The 20,750-nt window shown below is 45.7% G+C and overlaps 1 protein-coding gene across 1 annotated transcript; it reads left to right on the top strand.

Annotated features, from left to right (window-relative positions):
• Positions 1-10,906: 10,906 nt before the first annotated feature.
• LOC124671169 (putative wall-associated receptor kinase-like 16) lies at positions 10,907-14,833 on the top strand. The gene is made up of 3 exons (XM_047207583.1): positions 10,907-11,807; positions 12,696-13,810; positions 14,825-14,833. The coding sequence occupies exons 1-3, from the start codon at positions 10,907-10,909 to the stop codon at positions 14,831-14,833; spliced, it is 2,025 nt and encodes a 674-aa protein (XP_047063539.1).
• The last annotated feature ends 5,917 nt before the right edge of the window (positions 14,834-20,750 follow it).

The following is a 20,750-nucleotide window of genomic DNA, read 5'->3' as shown; positions in this document are numbered from 1 at the left end:
AGGAGGAGCGGCGACGCGGAGGCATTGTCGTCGGAGACGGAGCGTCGGCGCGGGCGCGGCGTGGCAGGCAGAGCGGCGAGAGGCGGAGGAGAAGCGACACGCGGAGGAGAAACTGAACTTTCCAGGCGGTTGGCTTCGCGCCCGCGTCGCGTTTTATAGCGCGCGCGCCAGCCGAAGCGCCAACTTTCCCGCGGGATAGCGCGCGCAAATGCGTGGGCGCGGCAAAATATTTAGCGCGTGCTCTTTTTTCACGTGTCCGCTGGAGGTTCGCGCGGGCGCCCGCGCGCGCCAAACATACGATTTTTTTTGCCCGCACGGGTTTTGCCGCGCCCGTTGAAGATGCTCTTAGAACGTGAGCGTGGAGATACACATGGGACACCTGGAAATTTTTGTCCTGGATCCGTTATTGGCTATAGCGAGCGGCACCTGAGCTGCTGGCGAGAGATCATGTAACTCTAAGGCTGGTGCCAATGCATCACCCCACTATAGCCTGCCACGTTAGCTTTTTTCCTCACTCTCACCCCACTCTCATCCCACGGTGTCAATACACAGGCTATAGTGCCAGCTCTCACCTCTCTCTCCTTCACATCAGCTTTTCTCTCTTCTCGACATCAGCATTTCTTTTTCAGATTACAACATTCAAAATAATGCAAGAAAATTATTTTATTGAACTAAAATTGTTACCGATTACATAATAATTAATAAAATTGCATAATAAATTTTAAAAATTACATAATAAATAAAAAATAAATTCTACTCCTCTTCCTCCTCCTCCTCCTCCTCGTCGTCATCATCTTCCAGACCAAGCTCTTTTTCCACCATCTGGATGGCCTTCGCATGTTTGCGCTTTTCTGCTTCGTTCATGTCGGCGGTTGATCGGTCTTTCATTTTGTTCCATTGCTTGAGTAGCTTAGCCTTCACTAAACCATTCCACATATTCTTCATCGCGAAGGATTTACTTGCTACCTCACTGCTTGATGAGGTTTCCTTCCCCTTCCTCCTATCCTTACGTGCCGCGGCCTTGGCCCTATCGCGGCCCGTTGGACACTCCTCCTCCGTCGTCGCCTCGCTAGAGCTGTACTCACCAGAAACTCCCAGACGGCTTCTCTTGGAAGTGGAATCGGTTCCACTACCAGGACCATGTTGTCCTTTCCACTTCGCTTCATTGCGAACAGCTTCCCACCAGTGGTGCCGTCTGAACGGCTGAGTCACTCTTTTGTCATTCGCGTACCTCTCCATTGCCGCCTTCATGACCATTGCATCGTCTGCTCCACTCTGACGTAACGCTTCTTCTTGGATGTGGTATGCATTGAACAGGGACACCTCCTTGTTGTAGGCATTCCAATGATCCTTCAGTTGCTTCGAGGTCCGACGACGGGCAGGATCCGAGGTAGAGTTGAAGGTTGCAGCTATCTGACCCCAAAAACTATTGCCGGTCTTGCAATTACCGGCGACAGAGTCCTTGGAGTTAAAAATCCAAGCATGAACCTACCCCGAAATAGATATTGTTAGTGAAAAATCCAAGGAAGAACCAACCCCGAAATAAATATGTGATGGGTAAGTAAAGTACCAGTTTTTCCTCGTCCGTATTTGTCCAGTCAAGCCTCTTTGGACGCTTTGGTACGATTGTTTCCGCGGCTTCGGACTCGTAGCTTGGAGCACTGGCTTCAGGAGGTGGTGGGGGGTACGGACCATATGGCGCGTATGGATACGGAGGTGGAGCGTATGAACCGTACGAAGGTGGTGGGTAAGGAGGTACAGTCCCACTCCCGCTACCTGTAGGTGGAGCATGTGAAGGTGGTGGGGGGTATGGATACGGAGGCGGAGGGTACGAACCATATGGCGCCGGAGGTGGAGCGTATGGCCCATATGGCCCCGGAGGTGGTGTGCCGGAGGAGTATAAAACTCGGGGAAGCGGCGAAGAACCGACATTGGAGCGACGATGTGTCGGAGAGACATCATCTAGGTGTACTGGTGACCCGTCGGGCTGCAAGAGATCCGTGAACGAGGTCGTATCTGGAGTCCAACCAGACATGGTGGAGAAGATTTGAGAGAGTGAAGGAGATGAATGAGATGAAATGGGTGTGGAGTGAGTGAAACCATATGGGGGGTATTTATAGGGGTGGGGATGAAATTTTGGGGTTTTTTGGCTTTTTTTTCGAATTTTTTGAGCCAGCAACGGCTACCCCAACGGCTAGCTGACGTGGACGAATCAGATCGCGCCACGTCAGCTAGCCGTTACCCCCTCCCGCCGCTCCCGCTCTCGCCCCCGCTACCGCCCCGACCCGCCAGCGCACCGCCTCGCTCTCGCCCCCCTCTCGCCCCCCTCTCGGCGCCAGCGCGGGCGGCAGCCGGGCGGTAGCGGGCGCTACCGCCGGGCGGTGGATCCACCGCCCCGCGCTGCCGTCTCGCCTCCCTATCGCCCCGCTCTCGCCTCCCGGCGGGCGGTACCGCCCGCCCTAACGCCCGCGTTGGCACCAGCCTAAGGGCATGTACTATGGTGGGGAAAGCAGTCTTCCCTTGTGCCTTCCACGTCAGACAAGAGAAGTTAAGAAAATAGATCGTACAACGCTTTGTTGCTTAGGGTCTTCTCTAGCACATTAAATGCTTGCAAAAATGTAGGAATCAACCGTAACTAGTATCCATGTGGATGACGTTGTGTTACATGATAATTGCAAGTACTACCACTAGTAGAAAAAGAGGCTTCCGTCCACCCCCATTAGTCCCGGAAATATTCGAACCGCGACTAAAGGGGGCTTTAGTCGCGGTTCGGGAGGCAACCCGCGACTAATGCTCCATCCGAGAAGAAAGGGTACCCCTTTAGTCGCGGTTGGTAACACCAACCGGGACTAAAGGGCTATGGAGGGATGCGGCCGGTAGAAAAACCTTTAGTCCCGGTTGGGGACACCAACCGCGACTAAAGGGTACCCCTTTAGTCGCGGTTGGTGTCCCCAACCGGGACTAAAGGTTTTTCCGAGTTTTTTTACTCCCACGCACCCTGCACCCCCCCCTGTGGATCGCCTTTTTTTGGTTTGTAAAATACAAAAGAAAATGATAGAAAATTCAAAAAAAAAATTGTTTTCAGATTCTTGTATGTTATGCAACCTACTATTCGGAGAAATTAAGAAATTTAAATTTTCACTTTTTTTGCAAAAAAAGTTTAAAAAATGGTAAAACCGTAAAGTTAGCCAATTTTTAGATTTTCAAATTTTCAGGTTTGGCAAAAAAAAATATTTAAAAAATTATCAAATTAAGAAATTAATTATAATATAAATTTAAAAAGTTAATATTTATTTATTTATTCAAGATTATTATTACATCATTACTTTTGTTTATTAAAATAATTATTTGAAATTCAAACAATAAAGAAGTGTGATATCGACCCAACATGTTAATAGGATTGATATGATACTAGTATCAACAACATGCGCGCGAAGCACTTGGAAACGAGACGGGATGGAACTCAGAAGTTAAGCGTGCTAGTGCTGGAGTAGTGGGAGGATGGGTGACCGAGCGGGAAGTTTGACCACAGGTAAGGAATTTGACTAGAGATTAAGTGTAGTTAGTGACTAAACTTGGCCAATAATTGAAATACTAGAAATTGTGGAAAAAAAAAGAAAAAAAAAGGAGTGAAAAATAATTAGAAAACCAAATGGATTAAAAAAAATTAACCCGCGGAGGCCTTTAGTCGCGGTTGGCCAGGCGAACCGCGACTAAAGGTCCTCCGCCCTGACGGACGCATGGCGCCCACGTGGACGGGCCTTTAGTCGCGGTTCGTAAGCAACCGCGACTAAAGGGGGGGGCCTTTAGTCACGCTTATTTGGTCGCGGTTGCGCAACCGCGACTAATGGCAGTTGCGAACCGCGACCAAAGGCCTTTTTTCCACCAGTGTACGTTTAGTACATGTACGAAATACAAATGATCTTTAGCGTCAATAGGTTGTATAAATTATTTCCTTTGGTCCTAAATACTTCTCGTGAATTTATCTAGGCAACCGATTATTCCTAGTCTAAGACCAACACAAATATGGATTATTCCTGTTCAATATAAACTATCACGGATACAAATTCCATGTGTAAATCAATTCAAACTCCTGGAGACACGCGGTAGGTAGTCCAGCACCAACAACCACTGAATATTGCAGCCAAGTTTCAAGACCTGGAAGTGAAGAGCCAGGACTACAAAATAAAATATTTATGCTAACTCAACAGCTAGTTGCATGATAGTAAACCGTGTAGCCTAATTTGTATCATGCTTACCTTTCGACTGTGATGAGTTTTCCCCCACAATGTTTCCCGCATTAATGAAATTGCCTTCAAATGCTCGGCTTTTATATCATTATAGGCATCCCGCTAGTGTCATGTGTGAGGAGCTTAGTGTATTCACTGGCGGATCTACAGCTTGCTATGGAGCTGCACATGACACCCCCTAGAAAAAAAAAATCTTTGCACAATTGTAGTTTTTCATTCCACATGCACCCTGATTCCAAAAGTTGTAGCTCCGCCACTCAGTGTATTGCTTTAGCATTTTTGCTTTAGTCTTAGCCTCCTTGTTCTCCCTTGCTGCCTTCAGGGTGAGCCGTGATGCCTCAACCTTATACTTCCAGCACCACAGTGTTTTAGACATAACCTCTAGGTGGGTGAACATCATTTACCCTACACAAGGATAACTATTCAAATGTTAAAATAACACAGGACATAGGTATGGAACATAATCATTTAGTACTGAATATCAAGCTGCAGGAGAAACATCTAGCTAGGATGAAACAGCATCAGGCTACTGCAATACTAGATATCACCGTATATTATGAGGGACACTTCTATTAATTTAGTTATCGTATCTAGAAGCAGCTTAGATGTTAGCTCAGATAGAATGCTGCCTCCATAAAGTAAATGATGCTCTTGTTCCATCTGCCATATACTTCTCGTCAGGCAGAGCATAATCTGTATGTGACTGATCGAATACAACACATCCACTAGAGATTGCATCTAAAACACATCTAATATTTTCTAGTTCTATGGCCGACGACCAATCCATGACATCTACCTATCCATTATTTTATACTCGGATCAAGGATGAAATAATGATTACTAAATCGAGATTGCGGACAACAGCGTGTTCATTCAATTAACCAGACGAGAACGGCAGTGCATCACCAAATTAACTGGGTGAATCAAGATGAAGAGGCCATGTACACATCGAGTACAAGGATCCTCTGATTGAACATAAATATATGCTATCGGAGGACGATTCAGCACGGGGAGAAGGAAGAATTTGGCGCGACGAGCAAAGTAATTCCGCGTGTCGGAGCACTGGATTTGGCAAACGCGTTGATAAGGGAAAGCAAGTCATACAACGCCAAGATTTGCCTTCCCGTTCTTGATAAGAGAAGTTCCCTTGCGGAAGGGAAGGCTCAGGCCTTTCTTCGCTATCTCTCGCCTCCACGTCTGCAAATGTCCTAGGTGGAGCTGTTAAGGGAAGGCTGACGTAGGAGCGTTGTACATGCCCTAAGAACTCTAAACGCATCTCCAGCCGCAATCTCTCAAACTGCGTTCGATTAAAGCCCCAGATTAAGTGTCTGGGGGACCCCACATTTTGGTTCAGCGCTTGGGAGCGTCCCTCTTCAGTCGTGTCCCCCAAACACGACCTTAAACAATTTTCTATTTAAATTTAACCCTTTATTATTAATAATTTGGAGATGCATCGTCGCTTTTACATGGAAAAATATTGAAATGACCGACGAAGAGCATCGGGAAACCTTCGAAAAGAATAGAGGCCATATTGGCCCTCGTCTTCTTCGGTGCCGTCGTCGTCGCTACCATCATCGCCGCTGCCGTCGCCCGAGTCATCGCCGTGGTAGTGCATACGGCAAGACTCGGTGTCGAACAACTGATATCGTGGGCGCGGACGAACCTTTTCTAGCCGGTATGGAGGTACATCTTGCCTTCCCGTCGAAAAAGACCACCATGGTCCACCGGAAAAAGCCGCAGCTCGCTTCACGCAGGGTCACCTCGGCTGGCTCACGGCCGGCGAGAAATTCAGGGAACTTGTCCGGGAGCTTCTTCATGCAGAAAGGGTCATTGTTGATGAAGACGACGAACTCGAAGTACTTGTCGTGGGGGCACTCCGTCTCCTTAGGCGACAGCGAGTGTGCAGCACGACCGCCCCTGCCCCTGCCGCGGCCGGCGGCCGCGCTGGCCGCGTCCACGCCCAGTTGAACCCGTATTGGAGCGCGTGTGGAGAAATTTAGGTGGAGGCGGCTAGGGTTGTGGGTGTGTGGTGCCAGGGTTGTGCGTTATGGGCGATAAGCGAGCGCCCCGTTTTATACGCCGGAGGCAGACAAGGGAGTGGTGGCGCGCATTAACGACGGCATGCATGATAAGGTACGACGAGACGTCTCGCTGCACGTCTGGGGAAACTGCAACGTTGCCGCGGTAGTAATTTGCGTTGGCCATAGTTAGGCGACGGATGCGTGGCAACTATGCGTCGCGAACAAATCGGGCCCGCCACTCGCGACGCGTGTTTTTGGTCCGTCCAACGTTCCTTATGTAGTGGGATGGGCTCGAGGCGTTGGACACCGTATTAGATCGCGCCGGATGAAAAATATCTTCGAGGTACGCGGGTGGAGGAGTTCAATCGTCCAGCGCATACCAAATCGTTTTAGGGAATCTCCAACGGGGCGGCGCATTTCGGACGCGCAAAATGTCCGCGTGCGGCGTTTACGTCTCCTCGCGGACGCGAAAATGGTCGTTTTTGTCCGCGCGTCCGTTTGCGCCTGGGGTGGCTCCACCGGCCCGAGACGCATAGTATTTTTTCACTTTTTTTCTCTTTTTCATTTAAACATAGTTGCAAATATTACACAAACTAATACATAATTGGGAACATGGTTTTACACAAACTAACACATAGTTCGGCACATGGTTTACACAAACTAACACATAGTTAAAACATTGCAAAATAAGGAAATCTAACTAGTGTTGGCCTCCTAGATTTCGTATGTTCGCTGCCAAGAAAGAACACTCTCAGACACTCTCAGTCACCCAAACTAGAAAATCCAGCTGGCAATGATAGCCATGTTAGTCCTTTGCAGGGAGAACATACAAAAACCTTCACTAATGGCTTCAATTGGCATGTGGCTATATTCGCTGCAAAGAAAGAACACTATGACAGTTCTAATTATCGGTGTCCGAGCCGGACTCGCCAGCGTGGTAGTGCCTGCGGTAGGATGTGTCGTCGAACACCTTGACGATCATGCCGCGATCCCTCTTGTAGAGGAAGGTGAGCCGGCAGCTGGGCTCAAGGGTGAGGTCGCGGGCGAACTTGTCCCACCCGGTGTGCAGGTATATGTGGCCCTGCCCGTCGAACAAGATCTCGACAGGCCACCGGCAAAAGTTGCAGCTGGCCTCCCGTAGCTGCAACTGGGCCGGCTCGACGCCATCGACGAACTCGGCAAATTTTTCAGGGAGCCGCTTGATGCCGAGGGGGTCCTGGTCAATGCAGAGGAGGAACTCGAAGCACTGGTAATCCTGCGAAGACGACGACGGCGTAGGCGACGGCCACGAAGACCGTGGGGCCGTAGATGCTCCACCTCGGCGGCCCTAGCCCCGGGGGCGGCCACGCCCTCGACCACCTCGTCGGCCACCTGGACCCGCCATGGAGTTCCTCGCGGGGCTGGTTGCGTCGCATGAAGAGCTAGGTGGCGCTACGGTGGAGATTGTGGCGGCTAGGGTTTGTGTGGAGGAGTGGATGAGGAAGACGAGCGCACGCCCTCTTTATATACGCCGGAGGCAAGAGAGGGGTGCGGCACACGTGGCATCGCCATTACTTCGTTGGTAGAGGTGGGCGGCGGCCGCTCGGTGGGCGACGCATCGCCATTAACGTGGCGCAAACTGCCCAAGCGACGCCTCGGCGCCGGTCACTGGCTTGCCTGAGAAGACGCATCGAGCCTGGGTCGCTGGCAGGCGAGCCCGACGAAACATCCGCCAGATACGAGCGGACACTTTGCGCGTCCGCAGAGACGCATCCGAGGCCGAACAGTATGCGTTGAACCGCTAGATCTGGTCCCAAACGCATTTACGCGCGGACTCAAACGGTCGCTCGGGCATCTCCAGCGGGACGATGCAAATGGATCAAAAACGTCCGTTTGCGTGTGCGCAGACAAAAAACCAGCTCCAGCGGTCTGACGCAAAATGACCGCAACGTCCGTCTAGACGCAAACGTGGAGCAAATTTGGGTCAAGAATGCGTCTGTGCGGATGCGTCCGCACGTCCGTTCGCTGTCACTCTCTCTTCCTCTTTAATTAATGACATGCCCATGTATTGGTCAATGATGGCCACACAAAAGGGATCTTTTACTCTCTCCTCTATAATAAATGTATGACATGCCACGTGCGGTCAAAAAATGGGCCTTGCTGCTACGGAGGCGCATACGCATACGGACATTTGACCTTTTCTATCCATGCCCGACGTAAACACACAAATCGTGTCTAAAATGCGCCGTGCCGTTGGAGATGCTCTTAAAAGACGTTTTGGAGAACGCAGCTAGAGATACCTAAGGACGGGCCTACGTGAATTAGTTGGACGCTGTTTCGAGTCCCTCTCCCCACACATTTGAAATTTTATTTCTCTTCTACTTCTCTGACAGATGGGGCCTGCGCTGGTGAGCAAATATAAGGGCCATTTCACAAAAGGCCCGAAGCAACGTGTTAGCACCACGGTCATTTGGGACCAGTTTTACACATTGTGTCATGATTTAGGACCATCTGAGCATACTTTATAACTATTGGAACTAATTTGCACCTAGGGAATAACTTCTAGAAATGTGGGTGTATTTAGCTCTAAGTAAATAACAATTGTATGTTATGCCCTGCTGTTTTGTTGCTCTATTTCTAGTCATATTCAGGTACTTCTGACAATTTTGGCAGCTAAACATCATTGTTGATCTCTCCTTCATTTTTCTTGCATTTCATTATTAACTAGCAAACATGACATATGAATTTACATGGCTAGAAATTCTACTCCCTCCGAAGGTGAAGCCAACCCCGTTCTCCAGAATCTAATTTGAGACCCAATTAACTAAAATGGCTACTAGGTCCCGACTAATCTAACGCTACCAATAGAAGCGCTCATACATGCTCATCACGCATGGCGTCCATGCTAACGGCCGAAACATGCACGAGGAGAGCAAGCTCGCTTGGCTGGCTGGTAGACTCCAGCACTATGTTCCTCTTCCTCCTCTCAAAATGACCTGTAGGTGAGTCACGCCCTCACCAACACCCGCAGACAAGTTGAGAATCAACAATCTGAACTACATCTACAATAATAGCGATGTGGAATCTATGAACATGCTGAAAATGAAAAAAAAGTGCTTTCAACCAACTCGTCAACACATTACGATGTCATCGGCCACAACCAACGATTCTGAGTCATCCATAGCACATGGAGGAGATTGATTGAGACAGTTTCTAGGTACTTCAAGGAAGTCCTCTATGCTGTTGGAGAACTGAGAGGAGAGATGATCAATCCTGTATCTTCCAGCACCCTCACCAAGATCGTTGAAAGTCACCGCTGGTTTTCTTCCACCCTTCAGGTCCACAAGGTACCACCTCAATGAGTTTTCTGCAAGGTTCTACCTCAAGAATGCCAATAAACTCTTCAATCTCAGACACTTTAGCCTCAGGGTCACCGTGGAGAGGGCATTTGCGGCTCTGAAGATCAGATTTAAGATCCTTTACCAAAAGCCTTTCCACACCTTCTACACCCAGGTTAAGCTAGTGCTGACTTGTTGCGTTCTGCATAACTGGATCTTGCTAGGGTGTTGATTCGTTCTTCCCGGACGAGCATGACGTCCAGCCTGACGAGGTTGATGTTGGCCATGGTGTTGCTGCCACCGATAATGCGGCCCTGAAGAAAAAGAGAAGCATTCCCGTGATGTGTGATGTGTCATGAACTACTCCCGGTTGTGTGTATGACTCGACTACTTGTTCGCTCTGAACTACCATTCTTGATTAGCTAGGGCTTAACTTGTGGTGTTAAACTGCTATTTGGAAGTAACAAAAACTGAACAACGTTATAATAGTTCTACTTGTTAGTTTCATTCACTGTTATGCCGCCTCTTTGTTCGAACTGATGAGAGGTAATGTCACCCTTTAGGAGAAGTGGTAAGTAGAACTACCTCATGTGGATTACTAATCAGGCCAACATGTGTAGTTGAGACACAAATTACAGCTTAGTTGACAACCAAACAAAACACACAAACCGGGTGAAAAACTTTCTTAGGAACAAAATAAACTGCCATTCAGGTGTATGGACTTGACCCAGTTAAACATGACTCTGGGAAGAATATCTCGCCCGATGCAAGAAAATGATGCGACCAACCAATCAAGCCCTTACTCCCGAACTCTTGATGTTGTGGGTTTTTAATGTACCGATATAGCATAGAAATTAGCGGTGATTAGCTACAGAACTGGTGAAATACTATAAAACTGAACCATATCTACTACTGTATTTTTCTTGTAAAACGTCTGTTTGATTTAGCGACCGCGAGCTATAGCACACTATAACGATTTCATAACATTGATACGCTGATTCTTCTTAACCGATTTCATAACATATCCTATTGTGATTTTCTTTATGAAAATTGTAAATTGTATTTTGTTATTTTAACTTCATAGTCTCTTTCTATAATTCTATTGTCATACACTTCACCGGTGACAACCAGTCAATTCAGGAGTGCTTTCGCTTGGTTCTATTCGTGTCATTTTTTTAGTTCTGCCATGTTAATATTCTTGTACTAATAATTATTGCAGGCCTCTCCAGTTTCACAATCGCGGTATTACCTAGTAGCCCTGCAATCTAACGTAGCAACTCCATTTAGTAGCTCACGGTGAAACAACACATAAGTACAAATGTCGACCACATTGTGGCTGCCTGCGCTGTTTCTTGCGGCACTCGCGGCGACCGCGAAGAGTCTCACTGTGAGGCCAGAGTGCCAATCGAGGTGTGGTGACGTCGACATCCCCTACCCGTTCGGCATCGGCAGAGGCTGCTTCCGCCCGGGCTTCGAGATCATCTGCAATACCACTGGCATTCCTCTTCTAGGGGACAGTAACCAGCAGATAGTAGTGCTTAACCTGGCCGTGACACCACTCCCGGAGGCCAAGGTGATGCTACCTGTGGCATACCAGTGCTACGATTCCGCCAACATCATTACAGCTAAACACCTAGGCGACGTGGAGTTCAACAAGTATAGCGTTTACCGAATTTCCAACACACGGAACGAGCTCTTTGTCCTTGGCTGCAACACCTTGAGCTATATCAACAGCGGGCCAAGTGGCCGCCACGGATACGCATACTACGCGGGATGCGTCGCCTATGCCAATGACTCCCAGAGTGCCAAGGATTATGCCTGCGCCGGAGTCGGCTGCTGCCACACCGATATCCCACCGGACCTGACGGACAACGAGATGCGCTTCACCAATGATGGGCTCTGGTCGCACGCCAACCAGGAGTTCTGCCCCTGCGACTACGCTTTCATCGTGGAGAAAGACACCTACGCATTCCAGGTGGCCCACATCAATACAAGTAAGAGCCTCAACTCGAGACAGCCGCTTCTACTAGACTGGGCCATTCGTGAGAGCAACGGCAGTAGTTCCCTGTCGTGCGACAAGGCGGAGATCACGCCGGGGCACGAGTACACCTGCGTCAGCAACCACAGCCAGTGCATCAACTCTTCCAATGGCCCTGGATATGTCTGCAACTGCACCAAAGGCTACGAGGGCAACCCGTATCTTGAACAGGGATGCACAAGTAAGATTCTCCTTCTGCTTGTAGCCGCGCTTAATTTGAAAGGAATTGATTTATTAATTGTCAGTAGTACCTTTACCTATAGGAATATATCGTCGCAACTGATGGGAAATCGAAGGCTCACTTGCGATTCAACTACAATGAATAGTTCTTTATGATTTGCAAAAAAAAAAGAATAGTTCTTTTATGGATAATTACAATGTTCTCCTATGTCCTAATTAAGAAGTGTCTAGTCTATATTATTTCTTAACTTTACAGTAAATTCATTCATTCACGTTGCAGTTTTTTTTATAAATGACGCTTTATTATTTAATTTTTTTAATCATTCATTCATGTTGCAGATATAGATGAATGTTCACGTCCATTGGATTTTCTGTGCAATGGTTTATGCCATGACACTGATGGTTCATATGATTGTGAATGCGGTACAGGCTACGAGAGTGCCGGTGATCCAAAACAAAATCCATGCAATCCAAAATTTCCATTTCAAGCAAGAATTGCTCTAGGTATGCATTATTAGACTTATTTCCTACTCCTCCGATCCAAAATAAGTTTCGGCGTTTAAACAAGTTTCGGAGTTTGACACTTATATATTATCGATCGGAGGGAGTAGCTATATCTCATTGAACCCATGAAAATGTTAAAACTGTTTGATGTTCATTAATGTTGAATTCCCAACTCCTGCAAACCTCATATGATTATTCCAAGTATTGATTTTATATCATGGTGGAATAGAACAAACAATCTATAGAGTAACTTTACATCTACTCTTTTCTATGTAGTGCCCACAAGCATTATTATCTACAAGGGGTATAGATAAAATAATTGTATGGCTTAGCTTTTCTTTTCATTTAGTATAAACGGGGGAGTAACTTACATGATCTATTGCAGGCATCAGCCTAGGTATGTTCTTCTTGGTTGTTGCACTACTGTTGGCATTCATTATGCACCAAAAGAAAAAACTTGCTCGATATTTTGAATTGAACGGCGGTAACATACTTAAAAGGGTCACAGGTCTAACCATTTTCACGGAGAAGGACCTAAATAAAATCACAAAGAACAATGCAGAGTGCCTAGGCAATGGGTTCTTTGGTAAAGTGTACAAGGGGACTCTACCTGATGAAACAGTGGTGGCAGTTAAATCTTTTATCAAGGTAGATGCAGAGAGAATAGAGGAATTTACCGAGGAAGTGATGATACAATTGAAGATGGACCACCCTAACGTTCTCAAGCTGATGGGTTGCTGCCTCCAGTTGAATGTTCCAATGTTGGTGTATGAGTTTGCTGCCAATGGTAGCCTCAGAGACATTCTTCACAGCAACAGAAGGCGAAATCTCTCGACAAAGTTACGGTTGGACATTGCAATTGACTCTGCCAAAGGATTATGCTATATGCACTCTGAAGGCATACGACATGGTGATGTGAAACCGGACAACATACTTCTCGATGAGAAGTTGATGCCAAAAATATCAGATTTTGGGCTATCTAAACTGCTTAAACTAGGGGAGAAATTAGCTAAGAAGGTGGTTGGTTGCCGAGGTTACATGGACCCGGTGTTTAAGAACACGGGTCTATTAACCCCAAAGAGTGATGTGTACGGTTTTGGAGTTGTTCTCCTGGAACTCATATCTAGGAAACAAACAGTACATGGTGAAAGCTGTAACCTCGTCATCCAGTTCCGTCATATCTATGAGAGAGAAAAGAGTGGAAGATCAATGTTTGATGAGGAGATTATAATGGAAGAAGATATATTCATCCTCGAAGAAATTGGCAAGCTAGCAATGAAGTGTCTAAAAGAATGGCAGGATGACCGTCCTGATATGACCGAAGTAGCAAAACAACTTCTCAAGCTTAAAAAGAAAGATGGCCATCCTGATATGACCGAAGTAGCCAAGCAACTTCTGAAGCTTAAGAAGAATACCATAGATGCTGCTGCATGCCACAGTACTGAGATGAGCTATGCTACTGATGCCACATGGTCCGTGTCATCTAGTCCTATTTCAGAGGTTTCTAGGCTACTACCTTCGTTTCAAAATAGAAGTCATTTAAACTTACGCAAAAGTCAAAGTTTACTAAGCTCAATCAAATATATGTAATATATCAATATTTACAATAGGCAAAAATAGATGCTCGTAATTTTGTAATATATTTGATTGAATACGCTATGAAAATATATTTTTACTATGGATCTATTGCTAGTGATTTGGTATTGTGGATGTTTATAATTTTATATGTACTAGTAAAAATGCCCATGCGTTGCCACGGGTCTCCAATTTTATTTCGCAAGCACATATATAGAATGGCATTAAGTCCTATGAGCAAGCAGTCATCAGTTGAATCCTCAATTGCTCCGATATTTCCCATACGATATGTAGTGCCTCAAGGCGATCGTTTATGCCGAACATGTTTCAGTCCATGCTTTCGCCACACACCAGGTTAACCTCCTTGCACTTGATGAAAACATGTGTTCCTTCCTCCTCACTTCTATAGTTATAGTTAAATGTCCGTGCGCTCCTTCCTCCTCACTTCTATAGTTATAGTAAAATATCTGTGCATTGCCACGGTCCCATGATATCATTAGGTTTTGACAACCATATAGTTTGACATTCAATTAGAATGCATTTTGAGAAGTCATAATAATTTTCTAGCAACCGATTTTTCAAATGCATTTAGAAACTGATACATATCGAGAAAGCGTAATTTTGCAGCCACGTAGCTGTAATTTTGCAGCCACATGTACGCATAACCAAATTTCCTTTTTAAGCCTTAGTTAACATGAAAATTTCCTTGAGTCATGGCACTGCGGAATAATCAAATACTGGACAACAATGAAACACTCAAACTTTCCTTGATATTCTGAATAACAATGAAGCACTCAAACACCAAATGTACAATACTGGACTCAGCATTCTGAACAACGGTATAATCTATAATTGGAATGGAATTACATTTGTATATTGGGTACCGCTATGGTAGGAAGGATACTTAGTTATATCCTACACTGATTGTCCTTTTGGTAGAGTTCTTGAAGCACCATGCAGCATGTTACTAACAAAAGGGTAGCTGGGGTCATGCTCATTTTAACATCCAATCAGGTATGAAGAATATCAAAAGCAAGAGGATCATTAAATTAAATTTAGGCTCCACAAAACCTGAATAAAAACTCTGAATTTTTAAAAAGTGAGACTATGCTTTTATAATTACTTTGAAGTTGCTGAAGCTTTTAAAATTTACACCCCACAATATTTGGAATGCAACCTCTACTCAGCAGTACACGTCTAGCACATTTTGAATCACTGTATGTATTAATACTACCACACATCTACATACAATTTGGTGATATAAATAGAAAACCATTTGTCTACAAAAATAAATTGTTCAAAGTAACATCACATAGTACACATACATGTCAGCTAGCAGCCTCTCTGGTTTTCAACCACTCGATCAGACTAATCATGTAAGGGATCTTGCTACCATGAATGATCCTCTACAATAAAAAAAAAGTACAATTAAAAAAATAATGCTAGATAAATTATAGCATAAGTTAGCCATTACAAGAGATCAATAGAGAGTATTGACCCCAGGGCAAAACTGAATCTATATGTGCATATGACAACAAAGACAACTTGCCCTGGGGTTCCCAACGGAACGTGACATTGTGGCAATGGATTTATTCCCCAATTCAATATCAACATTAAACCCTAGAAATACTACCCAGACCAGTTAAAAACGACAAGCCACATAGAGCAGGCAAGATATTGAAACAAAAGATTGACACATGGGTGCGTGTTGTTAAGGAATTTCGAAATCTGATATCTACCGATGACCAACACATAACAAAAGACGCGTTAAAATTTACAAGCCTTTGTAGACAATATGTATGAATGTATGCTCATAAACTGAATCGGAAGAACAGGAATACACCAACATCAAGTTCTTCCTTTAATTATTTCCACTATGTTGTCTTGGACCAATATACATTAAACTCCAATTAGGCCTTAGAATGGAATTCTAACGGAAGGGAATAATTATCCAGAATTCTGATATAGAGACAGCTCACAAACTAACCTCCATAATTTTCCTTGCTCTTCATGGTCCACCTTCATGTCTTCCTAACTCCCACGACCAAATTTATATAATAAAGAGGCACAACTTGCCACAAGAACAGAAGAACGATGAACAAAAGGGAAGCAGAAAAACGAAACTTAAATCGATGAACTGGTGTATATCACAACATACTGGTCTTTTGAAATTGCACGACTACTACTATGAACACAGGAAGTAAAATTTTCAGCGAAAGACTATGCACCAAGATGAATAAGCTAATCTATATGTTAAGAAAACATTTTCTTAGGGATGTACATATTTACTTGCTAATGACATGATATATCTCCCTCTAAATTGGTATGCTTCCTACCTCGCATGGAAAGTGATACTGCAATTGCACATTTTTTAACATGCCCAGACATGTTCATGACTCATGGCTGCTTAAAAGTTATGAATTGCATTCCTAGTCGATTTTAAGTGCAAAGAAGATAGATCAATGCAACTATCAGTTGAATCGTGCAAATTACTTACTGCCAGAGCTTGAATAAATTAGTGTCTGCTATATTTTATCCAGAAGTACTGATACTAAGTGCAAACGAGCCAATCTTTGTATGATACTAATCCAATTAGATTTACAAAATTAACAACTCGCATGTGACACATATAGGGTGATGTATTGTCTTTAAATATGGGAAAGAAAGATGTCATCGTTTGTACAACATGGGCATCTGTGAGATATCAGATAGTTACAAAGTTACAATTAATATTAGTACGCCAAAATCTACTACCCATGAATTTCTATACTATTTTATTAGTACGCCAAAATCTACTACCCATGAATTTCTATACTATTTAAGAACACAACTATCATAGAGAGCTACAGGGCATACATTATTGTCAGGGCGAAATCTTCTACTATGAATAATATTCCAACCATTTGTTTACACAGAATTGTTGCTTCCAGGAACATACACGAGTACATACAATTTTTAATCTGTCTGGTCAAGAAAGAAATTTTTCTACCATGCATCTACTTAATGAAAAAAATAGCGCAACACCACAAAAGCATGTAATCCAGGGGAAATTTTACTGTATAGATATCTGACAACATAGATGGCTTGGTAGGCCTTTCAAGCGAAGCCAAGCGGAACACCGCTAGGCCCGCAAATTCAAGGCGCATGTCCAGGGCTCCATTTAACATCACAAATTCCAAATACAAGAAATGATACCAAATATGCACCTTACTCAATAGTAACAGCAAATCGTCGGATGTTCTCATACTGCACCACATGTTCTTTCCAGTAAGCTGCTGAAACAATTATTTGTTCATTAATTGTGTTAGCATAAGGAAAATAACAACACTAAGACTTGCGTATTATCCTGAGATCTTGACTTGTGCTATATTTGCAAACCTTATCGCTCATCTTCTTGAGTGCAACAGCTGCATCATTTTCTGAATAGAACTTGAGGACTCCATTCCTCAGAGGATGACATAAACTATTTATACTGTACGACACATCCATAATAAATTGAATAAAAGGCATGACCAAGAAGAGACTGATGTAGTAAATTTTATCCGCAGCGAACAATTAAGCACTCGGAATTACCAGCTTCAAATTGTAACCGTGGCATGGGGCAGCGCCTCTCTCCCCTAATTTAGCAACACCAAAAATAATTCCCAAATCAGTAAAAAATCAATAGCTAGACAGAGCATGTAGGAGCTTGATTAAATAGTTATTGTGAAGCAAAACATAGACACCCTTCCCACTATTCTCCTTATAGTTCAGAAAGGTCCATATAGTTCAGAAAGGCTATTCTGGATAGGATCAGTAGACACCCTTCCCACTATTCTCCTTATACAATTCCTAATTCTAGAGATCTCTTACAGATAACCACTTGCGCTTAGCCTAACCACTTGCATGCTATATGTTCACATTATCTTCTGTAAGGCTGTACTGGACCGGTGAACTGAATATATTTAACTATATTGTGACACCATAGTAATCATCGTCCGCTAACAATTCAAGAACCATCTAATGAAGGATACAACCAAATTTATCAAACAAACAAGCAAACTATCAGCCTTCACACACCCAATATTATATCACATCAGGAACAAAAATAAGTAGTTCATCACTGCAGTTTCATGTTCCAAATACCGTACACCAGTAACCCCACAACCATTGGTCTTTATCCTCATTGCATGAATCAAATTTAGTAGCTGACAGTAACCCTGCAGCCACTGGTCTTTAAAAATTAAAATCATTGTATGAATCAAACCGGCGAAAAAAAGTTGTAGAACAATCCTCTATTAGATTAGTCTGTGAATACATGGTACATGAAAAGAGATTCATATGTCACCTTAAATCCAGGCCGATTGCAAAGAGTAATACTTGTGCATCTTCAGCAATCACTTTAAACTCCAGCAATTGCTGTAAAAATAATCTAATACACGTGAAGAATATATGGTCTGAAATTACTACTTGACCCAAAAGCTTAGCAATTAGCACGCACAAAACAAGATTTGCAACTACTCCATACAAACACGGGAGAGGGATAGATGTGATACAAGCAAGCAACAGAGAGCGACGCGTTGGGAGCTCGGCGGTGATGCGAGGGAAGCAGAGAGCGGAGCAGAGAGGTGGTGTCGCCTATCGAGCAAGTGAAGGGCCGGCCGACAGAGAGGAGTGCAAGCGCGACCGACACGGGGGCAATTTTGGAAACTCGGTAAACTTCTATGCCTAGAAAATTTTGAACCTGAAATGGAAAACGTCTTATATTTCTGCACGGAGGGAGTAATAAGCAATATCAGGAGGGGTAGGTAAGTCACAGGAGGGGGAGGAGCAGCTCGATCTAGCTACGGTATCATTACCCTCCGCCAGCTCATCTGTCCTATGGTTGATGTGTGGCTGTCCCAGCTCGATTTAACAAGAGGAATGAAATTTGATAAATACACTGCATCAACAATAACCTAAATACAAATCCTCTCTAGATTTTATGAGTAAAAGGTAAAAAACTAACATGTAGATGTTGAGTTCGGAGTTCTCAGAGGGCTGGAAGGAATAGGACCACAACGGAAGGCGGACTTGGATGGGGTCGTCGCTGTCGCCGCGGCCGTGACCGATGGCGCCGGCTTGGCCGGATCTTCAGCTCGCTCCTACGTCCCTCCTACCTCCCCGTCGGGAGACCGACCCATTCCTTTCTGTCGGCACCCTCCCCGGCCAAGCACGCTAGGGCACCCAAGATCTCTCGAGGAGGACCGCGAGGGTCTGCGGATTCTCGGAATTTAGACGTGGTCGGGGTAGGCGAGGGTTCTGTGTTTTATTGGGCTTGGCCCATTTGCGCGCGTGCGGGGCGGAGCAGACACGAGCACGACGAAGGAAGCGACGAGGACGACGAAAATTTAGTCGTAGTGAGAGGTGGGCAGAATAGGAAACATGTTCCTCCTTTTTACGTAGTGTAGAAACTGGTTCAAACATAGAAAACATTGACTTGTGACCAAGTTTATACGCCTTGATTTTTGGAACGGAGAGTTCCATGCACCAGCTGCGAAGGCACACAAGTTACCTAACATGTGCCAAAAACAAAAATCTACCTTAAATTTTTCGGCAGCATTAGTGCACTCGTTGGGGCTCCCTAGCCCGAAATCCCGTGCAATTTAGCCTGGATGGATGAAACTTTTGGTCTGGGGAAGCCCAGTTTCCCAGCGACGAGCCTAGGGCAGTCCAGTGGAAACGACGATATATTTGAATGTTACGTTCTCGCTACAAAAAATTGGCTAGAAGTTTGCCGATCTTCGCCAAGCTTGGCGATTGTCGCCCACAAAAGGACTTAGTTTGACGATGATATTACAGACACGATGATTGAGCTAAAAGTTTGGCCTCCTAGACCGGGAAGACGGGCTCCTCGTCGATGGCGGCGACCTCCTTAGCGTTTGCAACGGTGGGCTCATCGTCGGCGATGTCGATGACAGGCTCCTCCTCCGGTGGCATTGGCGTTGCGGCGGTGCTTGGTGTGGAGGTATTCAGGGTGGAGATCGGCGCGGTGTGGGTGACGAAGCAGCAGCGGCCGGCTCGCCCTCTTGGAGCTGGTTGAGGATGATGTCGCGCTGCGCCGCATACCACACGTGCACCCTCTCGTCCATTACCTCCGGGTTCACCGCTATGAGGAACGCCCAGTCCGTGTTCCTCTTCTTTGCTATGGTGGTGGCCTTCAGCAGGTCGATCCGCACGCTCTGGTTCTTCAACAACGTCTTCATGCTCGCGTCGAACTTCTCGACCCGCGCCACGACGTGCGTCCTGGCGTCGGTCACGTCTTTCTCCATGGAAGCCTGCAGCCACTCGGTTGGCGGTTCCATGAGCTTCGCTGCCTTGACTGCCTTCTGGACGAGCTCCGGGCGGCCTTCCGCCGCGCCGGGCACGGACGCCACCGGGTTGTACACGCCGCCCTTGGCGAGGGCCGCGCACGTGTCCGCCCAGATCTTGCAGCCGTCGATGCGAGTGAAGACATGGAGGAACTTGAACTTGGCGTTCTTTTTGTCGTCTACATCTGCAAAACGAACGGCGAAACTCGTCGAAAAAATTCAGCTAGACTATCAGGCCGAACTACGTCGAAGTCGACGGCGTACCTTGCGGTCCATGCTGGCGCCGTTCTCCGGACTGCGATCGATCTCGTCTTGTATGCCATGTCACTTGCTACACGTGGCCTGGCCTGAATGATGCCCCAATAATTTCCCATGGCCTTGTAGCCGTGGTCCATGTGTATTCCCTGAAAGTTGGGGTCGATGAACTTCCGCTCGTCGAACGCCTTCTTCACCCGCACCCAGTAGGTCTCTGAGCACTGGTTGGCGCCGGTCACGGCGTCGATGCTGACCTCCTTCCACGACTCGGCCAAACACTC

The sequence above is a fragment of the Lolium rigidum genome, chromosome 7 (genome assembly GCF_022539505.1).
Source record: "Lolium rigidum isolate FL_2022 chromosome 7, APGP_CSIRO_Lrig_0.1, whole genome shotgun sequence".
Lineage (NCBI taxonomy): Eukaryota > Viridiplantae > Streptophyta > Magnoliopsida > Poales > Poaceae > Lolium > Lolium rigidum.
This window is presented reverse-complemented; position numbering and strand designations above follow the sequence as displayed.